The sequence below is a fragment of the Apiospora phragmitis genome, assembly GCF_038363925.1.
Source record: "Apiospora phragmitis strain CBS 135458 chromosome Unknown utg000001l:1.0-2902119.0:1.0-2906034.0, whole genome shotgun sequence".
NCBI lineage: Eukaryota > Fungi > Ascomycota > Sordariomycetes > Amphisphaeriales > Apiosporaceae > Apiospora > Apiospora phragmitis.
In genome coordinates, this window is record NW_027117399.1 from 1,134,738 (window position 1) to 1,150,195 (window position 15,458).

General features: G+C 51.9%; 3 protein-coding genes across 3 annotated transcripts; 2 read left to right on the top strand and 1 right to left on the bottom strand.

The window, feature by feature from the left end:
- Positions 1 to 517: 517 nt before the first annotated feature.
- PG994_000351 (uncharacterized protein) lies at positions 518 to 3,776 on the top strand (the record flags this gene model as incomplete). Its single annotated transcript, XM_066851760.1, is given in 2 exon segments — positions 518 to 2,555; positions 2,569 to 3,776. The coding sequence occupies 2 exon segments, from the start codon at positions 518 to 520 to the stop codon at positions 3,774 to 3,776; spliced, it is 3,246 nt and encodes a 1,081-aa protein (XP_066722392.1).
- A 6,597-nt stretch (positions 3,777 to 10,373) lies between these two features.
- PG994_000352 (uncharacterized protein) lies at positions 10,374 to 11,859 on the top strand (the record flags this gene model as incomplete). The annotated part of the gene is made up of 4 exons (XM_066851761.1): positions 10,374 to 10,503; positions 10,565 to 10,842; positions 11,086 to 11,157; positions 11,275 to 11,859. The coding sequence occupies 4 exons, from the start codon at positions 10,374 to 10,376 to the stop codon at positions 11,857 to 11,859; spliced, it is 1,065 nt and encodes a 354-aa protein (XP_066722393.1).
- A 1,154-nt stretch (positions 11,860 to 13,013) lies between these two features.
- On the bottom strand, positions 13,014 to 13,710 carry PG994_000353 (uncharacterized protein; the record flags this gene model as incomplete). The annotated part of the gene is made up of 3 exons (XM_066851762.1): positions 13,014 to 13,062; positions 13,189 to 13,318; positions 13,455 to 13,710. The coding sequence occupies 3 exons, from the start codon at positions 13,708 to 13,710 to the stop codon at positions 13,014 to 13,016; spliced, it is 435 nt and encodes a 144-aa protein (XP_066722394.1).
- Positions 13,711 to 15,458: the final 1,748 nt, after the last annotated feature.

Sequence of the window (15,458 nt, forward strand, 5' to 3'; positions counted from 1 at the left end):
GCCTGCTCTGCACTCTGAAGATCTCACTCAACGTTTATCCTGGACGATAAAACATTCCATCTAAGACCATCGCCGTTGACTGCAGTTTTCTGATTGACTTTTGTTCCCGTTCCCAAGTGTTGATTTTCGGTCGGCCCGTGTCACGATCCGCTCCACCACGGCACTTTTCTTGTCTGGGGAACCTTTGTTAATCTGTCTGGGCCACCCACTGGTCGACCCTCTAGCCAGTTGTCAGTCCCAGCTGCTGCTCTGTGCTCAAGATAGTCCCTGTTCACTTTCAACGGCAACGCACGCAGGGCGAACGACAACGCATCTGCAGCCCCGCCATCCATCTTGAAGGGTCCCGGTTGTTTGCCGATGAGCCCGCCCTATTCTATTGGAGTATTTGGCTATTTGGCTCTGACCTATAGTCCTGCTCGGACGCCCCTGGATGCTTCTTCTGTCTGTCTCTCCCGTAGTTTCGACAAGATAGATGATGCATCGGAGCTGAATACCTAGGATGCTACGCCCCGTTGGGATGGTGTCGTCGCCGTATTGTGGTCTCTGCGACCTCTCATCGTTCAATATTATGTCGCCGCAGATCGCAGCAGCTATCCGCTGTTCAGCTTGGGTCATCGTCTGGTCGCTTCTGATAAGCGGCGCCCAGGCCCAGGCACTTCCATACGTTCCCACGACAATTATAATACCGGGATCATCATCGCCAGATGGACAGAACCTGAGCGCAGACATCGCCTACATCTTCGCGCCTCGAGATGACACCGTGGACCTTCTCTCCCTGAACGTGTCAAGTACCGTGAAAGCTGCGGACAAGACGATACGCACAGTCAGCTCGGGTTTGCCGTTCTTAGCCAGCAACAACACGGTCTTCGCTCCCACCGCGGCCGACAATGGATCCCTCATCGTCTATACAGGGGACTGTAACTCGTCCAGTAGCGCTGCGTTATGGATCCTCAACTATGCCGCAGGCAATGGCCCGGCAAGCTGGACCGAAATTCCAACACCGCTCGAAGATGACTCACTTTACGCGGGGCCAGGCATGCTTGGAGCAAGCATGGGCTTTTCTACAACCCTCCAGCCTACAAGATCACCGGCAACCATCTATACATACGGAGGCATGTGCCCGTCAGAAAACTCCAGCGCCGCCGGGACTCAAGCCGATGGAAAATATTCGAACCAGATGGTAAAGATCACGCCTCCGGGAATAGGGGGAAGTGGATACTCAGTCGAGACCGTGGCCAACAAAGGAGCACCCATCCCCGAAGCTGGCTTCACGCTCACAGAGTTACCTCCATCAATTTCTAACCGGTCTGGCGTAGTGACCCAGCAGGTCAATCATGTCCTCTTGGGAGGCCATACGAAAACGGCTTTTGTCAACATGAGCACAGCTGCTATCTGGAGTCTTCCAGAAGAGAGTTGGGGCTACGTGCACATTGACGTGGCCACGGAATCCAGTTCCAGAACTCAGTTCGCAACCAAGAGCACCAGCGAAGACATTAATCCAAGATCTGGACACATGGCCATTCTCAACGAGGATGGAACTGCCATTGTGGTATTTGGAGGCTGGGTCGGGGATACTGATACACCTGCCACGCCTCAAATGCTTGTCCTTGAAGTTGGCGCTGGCTACGGTGGCAATGGAGTATGGCAATGGTCTGTTCCCAACAATCAACCACCCGGACCTGGAATCTATGGACATGGTGCAACTTTACTACCCGGCAACGTCATGATGGTCTACGGTGGACACATAACCTCTCCCAAAGCAAGCAAAGTAAAAAGGCAAGCAACAGACCTTGCTAGCAACGAACCTAGGTTTCTCAATGTCACTGCTATGTCATGGTCGGACGTTTACAACAATCCGACTTACATCGCTGCCGGTGGTGTGGCTGCGACAAGCTCGAACGACGACGTCAAGAGACGCCTCGGCCTGGGGCTGGGGCTGGGGCTGGGAATCGCTGCAATAGTCGGTGCGTCACTTGTCTACTGTTGCTATGGTCAGCACCAACGTCTCAAGTACGCCGCCCGAGAGCAGGCCATTCGCTCGTTAGCTCAAGACAACGCTCGTTTTCTTAGCGACGGAGATGACGATCCAATGATGGAGCAAGATAATCATCCGAGGGCTTGGTATGCTGGTGGACACGACCCATACCATGCTGGCAACCAGTCACTTAGCTATGAGAGTTTGCGCGCCGGCCGAGGCAGCATGGATGGCCACCAAGGCCTTATGCAAGCTATGCCAATCATAAGAAAGCCAGTGGCTCCTCGAGCAGCCAAGGGACAGTATCAACCAACCTCACCCGGAACTTACGACTCTTTCCTTGATCACCGTACCCGTGGGGCCGGCGCTATTCACCCGATCTACGAGGACGATGAAGACGATGAGGCTCGTGATGCCGAAGAACCTATGAGTCCTTCCACGCCAGTTACCGACCCCAACCGCCACTCGAACCCCTTCGCGACGCCAACGCAAGAACGGCACGAACGGCCCTTGTCACTTCCCCCCACCCGCCCGAAGATCCGGAACCCCGAGTCCAGAACCGTCACAAAGGAGGCAGTCCGTAACTGATCCAGAGGTCCAAGACTGGATGTCAGATGTCGACGCTGCAGACGCGCTGCTGACCTCCCGCATGGCGACGACACCCAAAGGAAATACCGGCAAGATCTCGCCGGTTCGGAGCAATAACACTGTTAAGTCTACCCGCTCCGCGCCTGGGCCGGATGACGAGTCACGGACAGGAAGCGGACTTTCAGACGCAAACCGAAGCAACATCTCACGCTCGAACTCCCTCCGCCTCGGCGGCCCGCCCGGCTTCGGCGTGGGGCCAGCGACAGCCGCTGCAGAAGGCCGACAGGGAACCAGTGGAAGCAATGGCAGCAGCAACAGTACTGCGAGTGTACCATCTGGAAATTCATACAACACTGCCAAGTCAAGTTTTCCTGCTTTGCAAGCCGAAGGCCCTGCTCTACTCATGGGCCGAAGCAGCCTGGCCTACGAAGAAGACGACGAACCTGGAAGCCCCAGTAAGAACAAACCCCGCCGCGGGTGGTTTGGTAGTCTACGTCGTGTATTCCACGGCACGACACCCTCTGCATCCCCATCGGACAGCGAAAAGGCCGGCAGCCCGCGGCGCGACAGTATGGTTGAGACTTCAGATTACGACCCCCGGTATGGCGGGCTAGGCAGCATTGCTGCCGGCGGACTGTTGAGGAGAAAAGCGGGACGGGAAGCGTGGGAGGCTTCTGATCGACATCCCGACACACCAGGCAAGGAAAGGGTATCGCGTGACGATGAGTCAGACGAATGGGATATCGAAAAGGCGGTCGAGAAGAGGCTCGTCCAGGTTATGTTCACGGTGCCTAGAGAGCCCCTGCGGATAACCAACGGCGAGCCCGATCTCGAGAGCGGAGAGGACGTTGTGCTTGTCGATCCTCATGAGGTGGAAGCGGACGTAGGAGACGGGTATCACGCCATCACTACGGACGACATAGAAGAAGCAGCACCAGCACCGGCGATGGCGATGGCGCGGCATTCGAGCAAGGGCTCCAATCAGGAGACGCAGCAGCAGCAGCAGCACGGGTTAACAAGACTTATCAGCAGCAGCAGCAGCAGCAAATATCCTAGGGAAACGGCCGACTCGGCGCTCGGCACGGAAATTGGGTCGCCTACCAGTGAGAGCGGGAGGCCGCTGTCGAGCGGCTCGCACGAATTGCTGGCGGTCCCGGAAGAGCGGTACGACTCTCTGAGCACCCCCGTCGCGAAAATCTTTCGAGGTTGGTAGCGACTTGGAAATGTACCCCTCCGGCGCGTCGGCGTCGGCCCACAGCGAGGGCGAAGTGCTGTCTGCCGAAGCCGTCACGTTGGAGAGACCCCGCACGCGTGTTCTGGCCATGGTAGAAAGATTCGAAAGCAGGAGTCGAACTCCTAGTCCGGACCGGCCTTGACATGGCTAGCTTGTTTTCTGCGCACTCTCTTCGGGTGTGACAGTATTCAATTATTGCTTTTCTCTTCTCGATCATATCAAGGGCGTTCTGGGACAAACAGGCTACGGGGGTTGGGGAGTATTACGGCGCGATGGGACTGCGCTACTTGGATGGTCTAGGAGGATCTGGGAGGACAAAGCTGAGACTCTTCATGAGCTGGGGTTGCATTCGCTGGCAGACTTGGGCGGCTCACTTGTTTAATTGGGCGTTTTTACTGGTCTCTCTGTACCACGTGAAGGAGGGGGCATTGACCTTGTTCTTGCCTGCATCTTTGCTTGCTTATCTGGATTTGTAAGGGTGCGGAAAAGGGTGCGGAGGCCTATTTTCATGTATTACTTGTTGAACTTGACATTAGGTAGATGGCTAGGTCAAGTGGCAGGTGTTATGTATGTTGAATCTATCAAAATATCGGCAGTCAGTAGGAGGCTGCTGCTGTGTATAACCGACACGGCCTTATCTTAGTATCATTAGGTATGTTTGAGATCGGATCGATATGTGCGATGCGTCTTTTCTTGGGTCAGATCCGAAGTGGATCGTGACCCGACCCCTTTCCAGGGTGTAACCCGACCATTCGGTTCGTGACAAGAGCGACGCGAAAGACAGCGTTGATGGTGAGTGGTTTGCAGTGTTTCCTTTTCCCACATATGATGTGAAAAGTAACCTCTTGATACAATGGGCCATGGCGGGCTTTTTTTCTCCGGAATGGGGATGTGCGTGACGATCGACATTCGCGCGTCGAGGCTGGAAGCCGATCCTCATATCAGCTGCTACTGTATTACTTTTCAGCTCTCCCCCTCCCCCTCCCGGGCAGCGGGCTACTTGGCTCCGCCCAGAGTTCCGCAATTGTTTTGTTTGCTGGCTGGCTGGCAAACTAGCAAAAGACTACAACAACGTGCACCCCGAGAGCCCGTGAACCAATGAATCTGTAACGCGGGTAGCTGCCGATGACACGCGCTATATTTGCCTGGTGGGATGAATCGAATGTACGGAGTTTTGTATGTGTGTATGATGAGGTAGAGAGAGCCCTGGTTGATCGAGCAACATACACCATCATATACTTGTATATGCTGCTACACTTCAGACACAGCCATAACTTAGGGCCAGGATTGGACAAGGCAGACGTCATCTGTAGACGATGCCTTGATTATATATGGCGAGTCTTGATGTGCAAAACTTGGCTTCCTGCTTTGAGTGATTGGTGCCATCATGGGATGCTTGGTTGCTGCCATGATTGTCAGCGCTTGCAATTGCACTTTGAGTTGGCGTGTTCTGTAGATCCATGACAGCGGTGCCTGCCAGGCGCATTGCAATCTCCATTCGCAGAGATATCCGTACAGGTTTTGTTCAACCACGGGGATTCCCCCATGACCCGTCCGGCACCCCTATTGGGTGTCGCCGATCCGGCGCTTAAGCTTGTTTCCGTACACGTGTCTGGCAAGGTATCGAGTAGATAGACCACTTGGACTGTTTCCTCTGTGAGCCCTGCATGAGTCGAAATGCATACATACGTCGAGAGTAGGCATATATAGTCGAGCCTCGGTACGGGCGACAACTAAGAGAATCGAACCCTGTGAACCGTGACTTCGGAGAGCCCAGACGCGGTCCCGCAAGCCGAGATCTTGGGTATGAAGCCGATTATCCTATGTGACGTGGAGCGGCGGCAGACACGCGGCGCGACCCTAGAATGGCTCTCAGAGCCCGAGGGACCGGCTGGGAAAAGGAGGTAGTTGGTTGCGAGCCCATGGCAGAAATGATATTAATTGATTGGATTTTCTGACGTGAGAAGTGATCGGTTAGGTACTTTTATTGATTATATGCATGTATCGTATTTCCCCGACCGAATCTAAGACGCGCAGGTAGACGGAGAGAGCGGTCTTGTTAAGATACGGCGTGCTTCCGTAAACGGAGACCCCCGGCACCGTCACCTAGTCTCGCCCGCTCACCGGGGGTATAGGCGTAGCTACACCCTCCCGTCGGAGGTGCCCTTCGGCAACATGTGTATGAGCCTGCGTGCAGCAGGACTGATTCGACAATTCAAGAGGTTGGCGTGGGGAGAAAAAAAGGGTGTAGATGAGTGGAAGCATGTATGTATGTTGGAGATGTACTCCGTAGGGTAGGGATTTCTCGTGTCTGGGCGAGTTCATGCAGAGGGTCATGCAAGTCAAAAATCAGCTAAGCATGCACATGCAACCACTACACCCTCTCCTCCGGACTCCCAAGTATGTATGAAGTGGGGGGGTTCTCAACAATCAATCACTGCTTCATCGTGCCAGTGTCGATGTAGAATCACAGCACTTCCATCTGGCAATCGTCGAAGGTGGTATCATCGTCGTCGACGTGGATAAGAAGCTGGAACCTTCCTTTGCGGGTCGAAAAGTCAACTGCGATATCCCGGGCATCACGTCCCCCTCTCACGTCTTTTCTCCTGGAAAAGTCCGGAGTTATCCAGTACATACGATGATCACGGCCAAGTGGATCTGACGATGTTCCCTCTTCTTCTCCGCGGAACCACGCGATTGCAGCACATGCCATGAAGCTACCATGACAACACTGCCGCAATGCCCCTCTTCTACGAATCTTCGAGACCTTTTCCTGCACCGGCAGAGGCGGCAGTTTTGGGGTTCGTTTAAATTAACCCACTCTGGTCGACCAGCTAGCTGCCAGCCAATCTGCACGCCGACAAAATAGTATTGCTAGTTCGGCTGCGCTGTGCGAATAGGAGTATGTAGGTGCTCTGCAAGACTTGGAGATAGCTGCAGCTGCATCAAACGTAAAAGACTAGTAGGTAGGTTATGTATGTATGTACATGTAGACAAGAGTAGCAATTGTTGCTTCGATACTGTGGCGTATGTGCTTTTATGTCATCCATCTCACTACCAGCCACCGTTCGTATTTTCACATGGTGGTATGGAGCCGTGCACTCTTGATCTTGACAATACGAGCAGTACCTACATACTACCTACCTAGGCAGGCTAACCAGAGGACTTCCGGAATTAGGACTGGCTGTGCCTTACAAATCATACGACTGGCCCGTCCACGTACGGTATATCAAGGACCACTTGACAGCTCTGAGCCACCCCGTGATGCTGATATACGGGAATGAGCAAAGCCAACGTGATTTCCACGTCTCGTATGTGCTATCGGGAGGAATATTTAGCTGCTAGGTTAGTGGTTTTCTTCGCGGTTGGCGGAAGAGGCGTTTGACGAAGCTTTGTCGTCTTCAGCAAGCAAGGGACTCCCATGTAGAAGGGGTTCGTAAAAACCCAAATCAGGGATATCCAGACCACTACATGCACTCGCTTCATCTTTAAAGTATTATTGGGGAACGTTGATATTTATATTGTACATATTTTAACAGTGTGACTTGGAGTTGACCTATGTGCGCTTCATTACTCCAGCTCGATAGATTTGCAGGGTCCTAGGCTAGATAGCGACAATAATTGGGACAATCTTCCCGTCGTCCCAGATACATGGTGGATTTGCAGGACCTCAGGTATCGACTTCTACGAGATTGCCACATCTCCCTGTCTCATCTGAGGCCCGCTGCTTCCCAACCGAGTACTGCTGAAAGATAAGCAGACAGGGCAGAAATAGCGGCAGATCATTCAATAGAAAAGATACAATAACCTAGATACGTAGCACTTGTGTCGCCGCTTCGTTCCGTTGTTGTTGTTTCGAAAGAAAAAATCTCCAACTTCCCAGGGCTCGATTTCATTAGCGAGGATGGACGGTACACGAGCGACAGTCACAGCTCATCGCTGTCGCATATCGAAGGCTGAATAGTAAGTATGTAGTCTACCAACCTCAAACAGTAGCGCATCTACCATTACTTACATAGAGTAGATGAATGGCACAGCTAAGGCTGGATTGACTCGAGGAGGCTCCAGTAGAGGCTCGTAACCGCCGCAACGGATCCACGATGGAGTTCTCTCTCTCCGCCGACGGGGTTTTTGCTACCTCGTCGCGCTCTTGTGTAATTGTACTTGTAGAAGGCGGAGTGATGACGACATATGGTCCACTGGCTGAGCGAGTTCCCAGGTCCGTGCCGATAGTCCTTGGTTGTGGATCTATATTACACCCTTCTATTAGGATGTCAAGGTTTATGGGGGTTGGGCAGGCGAATCTACACGGACGGCTATCCGTGCTCGGGCATCGCTGTCTTATTATCCATCCCCAAAAAGTGATTTATTGTAATTTAGCATCTTGCGCCACCTTCAACGTCAACACACCTGCCAAAGGCGAAAGAGGAAGAGAGCCACTGCTGTGAGTGTCACTTCTCACTTACATGCTACAGTGCGTGTATGTGCGTAGGTAGTAATACATGCGGGCAGGCATCGAAGTGATATCGGCATCCTTTCGGAACGCCGGAAAATAGCAGCCTCGAAATTAATTCCCAGGGAGGCATTGCAGTCATGATCCAAAAGGTGCCAGCCAACATGTTACGTGCGACGCAACCCGCCAACCCGCGTTGGCCAAAGGTGTCTGTCTGCTCACCAGAGGCTCCGTGCACATGATACGCCTAACCCAAAGCGTACCGTAGCCGACGATCAATTTCAGGGCAAGGTTCTTTGGTGTATTTGGAGTAGTGCCTGCCAATTTGGCCCAAAGCTTCCTTGAGGGATCCATTTCAGAGAGAGAGAGACAGCGCGAGAGAGGGGAAGAGAGAGAGACTACTACTTGTAGTTAGTAGACACACATTGATACAACCATTGCCTTCGTCCCATACATGCTGGGCTACGTGTGTGCCATTGATTGTTTGCATGATTCACGAAGAAGAAGAAGAAGAAGAAGAAGAAGAGGACGAACAATTCCAAGCAAATAGACAGGCATGATAATAAGCAAGAGAAGCCCCGAGTAGATCCAATACTCTGCTAGTGCGTATCAGCAATGATGAGTAATTTCAGCGGGAACCGTGGGGGATGACGGTATTGAGTGACAGAGGCGTGTGGGTGGTGGATGGAAGGAAGAGCTGGCAACGGGACGGGCTATTATTGCAATTTTCCCATTCTTTCGAGGTTCAAATTCTCCAGATTCCCGTGCATTCGTTTCTTGTTGATTATTGCTTTCGGTCTTCTTTCCCACCTGCTACCCCTGTTGAGACGCATGCCTGCTTTCGTTCGTTGCTCTTTTCACCCCCTCCCAATGTTGTATTGTCTCTCGCTTCAATCAATTCTTGTTCACTAAAGTCACTCTCAATAAACAACAGGCTTGCCTGTTTCTGTCGTTCGTTTGGTTCCGCTTCCTTGGAAATCCTCCTGCCAGCCCAGCCTCGGTCTTCTTTTCTTCGCTGTCACTCTCGCTTCTTCGTCGGCCTCCAGCCATTGAGGAGACGGTGTACGTGCACATAATACACACATATGCGCCATACGCACAAGCACAAGCACATACACACACCTACGTACAAATTACCAGTACATCGATCTCGCCCAAAACGGGAAACAGGTTAGGTACTTGTTTCGCGTACGACGACCTCAATTTAGGTGCCTACCACTACCAGCCCGCTCTGAGTGTGTGCGCTAGCTCTTTTGTCTCTGCTCTCCACCCCTGGTCGACTACTGCAGGCCAAAAATAAAAGAAAGAAAAAATAAAAAATAACCACCACATCACCCACACCACAACAAGGCAGGTCAAGGATACTACCCGGGACCAGTTCTTGGTCTCTGAATCCACCCGTCACCGATCGTTCTTGGCACTTGCACCAGCAACTCGTCTCCAATACTTCCCGGCTCTCCCACATCGCCTCTACCCAACTACGCCCAATCACATTCTGCCTGCCTAGCAATTTCGAGACCTGGGTCTCAGTCGGCGGCACTCTTTTCTACTAGCCCTCCGATTTCTCTTTTTCCCTCCCCTACTAGTAGCGATCCCTTCTCTTTCTCTCCCTTCCATCCAGACCTCATAATTTGTCTGTCAGGATCTCGACCGTCCATCTGTCCTTTCTTCCCTCGCTCAACAGAAGGACACAGCCAGTCAGGTCTTCGGTCTCTTCCTCCAGTTTACGGACACAGCAACCGTACTGGACGACGCCAGCTCCATCATCCGCGGAGCTGTTGGTGGTGCATCTCAATACCTTCCACCACAGAACAGACACACTGTCATGGACAGGAAAAGCAGCGCTTTCTACCTCTGAATTTCTTGTGGTACAACACGACTGCCTCCTATCCGATATCTGGTTGGAAACAATAGATTGTAAGTAAGGCATTATTTGGGCTGCCTGGCCCATGCACATATTTCTCCAGTTGACCAGTACCTGGCCGATTATTGAGATTCACTACCCGATCCGACACATCAACATGGCACTTCTGCCAACGGAGAATCTGATTTTACTAGCCATGTATCATTCGGGGCTGCGCTTACCATAGCCTAACAGGTTGAATCTATCGAGATCTCCAATCATGGTTTATTCTCAACCGACCGGGTCTTTACTGACTCTGGTCACTCTACTGGCTCTGGTGAAGATAGCCATGGGAGCTTCAATTCCCATGACATATTGCGCTAGTATTAACACTGCTTCAGGCGGTTCCAGTAAGTACCTTACTCGCTCACGATACAGCCTGGCTTGTCGGTGCTGACCCTTTTTTCAAAGCCAGCAGTATCTATCAGTCCGACGGTCTTTGCCGTGACCAATGCACCCAAGCGGGAACAGCCTTTGCCATTATACAGGGCCAGAACTGCTGGTGTAGTGATATCGAACCGGCTAGATCTGTTCAAGTCTCGACATCAAAATGCAACACAAAATGCTCCGGGTATCCCGATGATACATGCGGAGGGGATGGCCTGTGGGGATACATGATGCTCGGCAAAGACCCTTCTGGGACCCAAGGAGCCGACAATCCGTCGCCGACTGCGACGACAACTGCCCAGGTAAGTTTTCCCAGCACACCTTTGCCTGCTGTGTTTCTATCTCTCGTCATTTCTCTTTCTTTATTGCTTTCCTGCGGGGGTCATGTCCAGTTTTCCTGGTGTATCAAGCGCGGGCAGATGCGGTGCCATTGTGTCTTCTGCTTCTTCGGTTGCGTTGTGTGCATTTCTGGCAACATCGATCTTCTGGAGGTTCTCTTACTTAACAGCGTGAGATGTCAGGGCACCATAACTGAGACTATACAGAATACTGTTACCCTCAGTCCTACTACTCATGATTCTCCACCTGTATTCACCACTGTCACTAATAAGCCGGCTGTATGCAACCAACTATTTTTCTTGATAGCCCAGCCCAAGGGCGCCCCCAATTTCATTTGTCATTAGATATAGATATCATCTATACCAGGAATGCCAAACTAACAGAAATACCCATAGTCCTCAGCTGATCCTTCACCTGACCCGAAAACAGAGGAGCCGCTCCCGAAACCATCGCCAAGCATGTTAGTTTCCACTGTGACAAAAGATGGAAGCGTCAGCCTCGCAACTGTTACTGTGTATCCGCCACCAGTAGCGACGAGTGCGAATAGCAAGGAGACACCCGCGGTGGAATCCGGCTCTAAAGGATTGTCGACCGGTGCAGCGGTTGGTGTGGCAGTCGGTGTCTTGGGATTTCTCATTATTATGGGAGCGATCGGGGCTTTCTTCTGGCTTCGACGAAAACGGCACAATCAAAACCAGGCCCTGCTAGATCGACAGAACAGCGTGCGAGGCAGCTCTGCCGGCATGATGAGCACACCCAGAACTGAGATGGCATCGACCTGGGACGGCGACTCGATGGGCCGAAGGAACAGTCGACTAATGCCACATGATCCTCGCATGGACCCTTACGCCACAAACATCTATGGACGCTTCGATAACAAGAGCCATGAGAGCATCAATACCCTACGAGATGACCGGGACTACTCCAGAAGAGTACTCCGTACAACGAACCCTGATCCTATGGATGGTGATCATCCGTGAGGCACATGATTACATTTCAGGCAAGGCTGGGTTCAGAAAAAGGGATTATTGATGACGCACACGATACTCGGACGGGTCCAGATTTGGGTCACCTGCATTTGCATTTTTTGAGATACCAGGGACGGCGTTCTACGGAGAATTGGGGTTCTAGGACAAAGAAGGGAGTTCAGACGCACAAACATGGCGAGCTATGGCCGACCAAACATATGACCGACGGGGCCCTCTGGCAGAGATGGGAACTGTACGAATGCGGGATTCTAATATCCTATATTACCACGTCTCGACGACTGGTTTCAAGAACTACACACGCGATCATGGCGGCAACGGTTCCAGTTACACGATATTGGTGCACGAGCAGCATCGGAACGCAGTCGAATTTCCTCGTGTCCGATATTAGGTGCAGCTCTTCGAGCTTGAGCGAGATCACGGAAGGCCCAATCGTGGCGAAGCATGATGCGTCGTGCGGTGTTCTCATAGATTGTGTGGCATGTACATAAGGGTGTGGCATCCATCCGGACCACAATAGCGATTTGATCATGTTACATGATCTTGACGCTCTACTCTGGAATATTCTAATAAAGAAGCAAGGTATTCTCAACAATCGACTGCTTCCTATGACTTTGATGGTCTTAATGAAATCATATGATACTTGACTGCCCGGGTAGAGATCGCTCGTCGCCCTTGGGCATATTTTCGGTTTGGCCATACGGCGTTCAGGAGTATAGGCAAATTTATTCGTTATCTGATGCCTAGAGAGTGGATTATACAGGCAAATTGTCCCTGTGATACGAAATACACTCTGTGCTATTTTCTGGGCCAAATCCCTTGATGGACAGAACTCGGCAAAGTGTAGAAAGCTCATCTTGTGCTGATCGGTATTACCTAGAATCGGCGTGGCTGCTGTAGGTACATGATTTAAAATGAGGATGTGCCTAGGCCTTGACTTTGCCATTACGGCACATTCCTTCTGAAAGCAAACAGCCAACAGCAGGCGCTTGGCCCTACTTGGCAAGCAACTAGCGAAATGCTACAAAAGTATTCAACTGAGGGAGCCAAATCACTTATGATTCTAGTAAGATCACAAGTGTCGATGCACAACATTGTGCGTGATTTGAAGAGGCAAAATACATGTAGGTATGCTAGGAGCGGGAGGACTACTTGCCGAGAACCTTTTCGGCGCGTTTTCGTTTCTCTACTGACGCGCTAGAGTTCTAGTAGCTGGGCTTGTCTCCGTAGCTAATCTCCAAGGGAATCTCCCCTTTTGCAGCTAGAGCACGGCTAATGGGCCGGCGCATATCTCGAGGGGTACACTCAATATTATGGACTCACATATGCTGAGCGGGTTTTCCCTCGTTGTCCATCTCCGGCGGCGTGCGGGGCTCATTACCGACGACTCGGGTGTTCGGACTTTTACCACAAGGCACGCTGGCAGCTCTCGCTCTCTCCTTGCTCACGGTTCCTTGCCGGGAACATAGCGAGTGCGTCATGGAAGTGCCGATTATGATGCAAGTGGCTGGAACTGCCGTTTACTTTGTCTTACCACTCTGAGATTGCTTATTGGTAAAGTCTGAGTTCGGTAACCGGTGTTGATTGACTTTCGGGAGCTGCGCCATTGGCGTAGCCCGTGGCTACTGTGGTGCTACCATGTGACAAGCCTACCCATTCGCAGTGTTTCCGGCTGTGAATATCGAGCCGGATGTTGTCGCTCGAAAAGTCAGATCCCCGGTCCGTCAAGCTTCCGGAGGCGGCGTGCTTTGTGACGGAGCCCGCACTCCTATTGAATTCCAATGTGGCAGAGTGATGTTGGCGACTTACTCTGTGCTGGGCCTCGGATCCGAAAGGGACGGCCATGGTTTTTCTTCTTCTCCCCCTTTGTCCCCCCGCACCCCCTTTTATCCCCCTTATACCTTCTGTATTAGTTAATAGTTGATCTGTCTCTTCGTGTCAGCCCAAGGGAGCAAATAATCGGATGGGAGCTTGCTTTTCGTAGTCCATGCAGCATCATTCGAACCGTATTCTCCTGCCTGAGAGAAAAAGAAACCCAAGATAGGTTGCAGCTGGGAACGACTTCTGTACCCCTGAGTGTGTTCTGACTCAATTATCTCACTCACAAAGCAGGCCCTGCACGCGGATGCATGCAGATGCACATTCCAAAGTGTTGCTCTTCCCCCCTTCCTCCCTTCCCCCAATTCATGATCTTGACCATTTTCATCTCGTACGACATGAATAATGGTGCTGCGGTCAGCCTTCAACATCCCTCCAAGCACCATGGCTGCGATGCCTGAGGTTCGCCAAGAATAGCCGCACAACGATCTTCGTTGAGGTGACTCGACCTGGCCCACTGCCCACTGCCCACTGCCAGCCCCATCACCGATGCTGATTCAATAAGGCTGAAAAGTAATTATTGGTACGTAGGCGACTGCATGTCTCAGACCCCGATGACCCCCGTGTCAAGCTGCGTGAATCAGCCCCTGTTGTTGCTCTCGCAAGTGCTATAATGTGCAGCGGACATTGGGGGACCATGAACGGTGCGAGTTGGCAATATCGTATTCTCTTGGCCATCGTCGGTTGGTTGATGGGTTCCGTAATGTTGAGGGGAATAATTGCTTCGCCGTCTCTTGGCTTGGATTGTAAGTAGGCAGCGATGCTGAGTCTGCCTCGTAGTGGCAGAAATGAGATTGTTGTCGTCTGATAATGGCGACCTGGATTACCTCGGTGCATGCTTCTATGGGTCGTTCTATCTCATATCCGACCGTTGTCCGTCCGGCCCCGTGGTCCAGCTTTGACGGATCGTGAGCTTGGCGGATAGATACACAGACAGCGGGGAGATGTGCCAATCTGCGTTAAAAGGTTATTCAGATCAGAGACGATTAGACAGATAGACTAGGGCTGTAGGTCTGCGCATTTATATATACATACAGACATCGGATCAGATGGGCAGTTGCATTGATTGACATGATGTGATGCCGAATTCCACATGGATACCCTGACTGAAGCTGCTAATAATAAGTAAACATGCTATAGTGGGTAGTGGGGGTGTCGCTGCTTAGGCTCTCAGACTCTCTAGGCTCATTAGTGTTAGACTCTCTCAGTTGCTTTCATTTCATGCAACCAGGGCCACTCAGCCTTAAGTGCCCCGACGACTCGGGCGGTTTGGTTCTTTGGTTCGCTGTCGGCCTGAGAAGGGGGCAGAGAAGGGCCCCTCTTCACTGACTGCTGTTACAGGTGCTACCCTGCAATCTCGGCCTGATTCGTAGGGGCTTCGTCGCACAAAGCTGCGCCTCTTGCGTCTCACCTGCCCAGGTTGTTCTTCTCTGCCAGCACCAGCACCACCACCTCACCTCGACCTCGACCTCCATTGCTTCGAGATGGATGGTGATGCACAAGGGAGCACACACACATCACGCACACGCCCACACCGTCATTCCAGCACTGCCACTTCTCTGTGTTAGCCATAGTTCGACCTTGCATGGCAAACTACGATTGATCGCCTCCATCTACCGTATTCTCTACCACTTATCTGCAGTCACATATATAGCATCCGGGCCCGACTAGTCTGTTTCTACCTCTTGGCACAATCTGTTTAATGAAGAACCTCC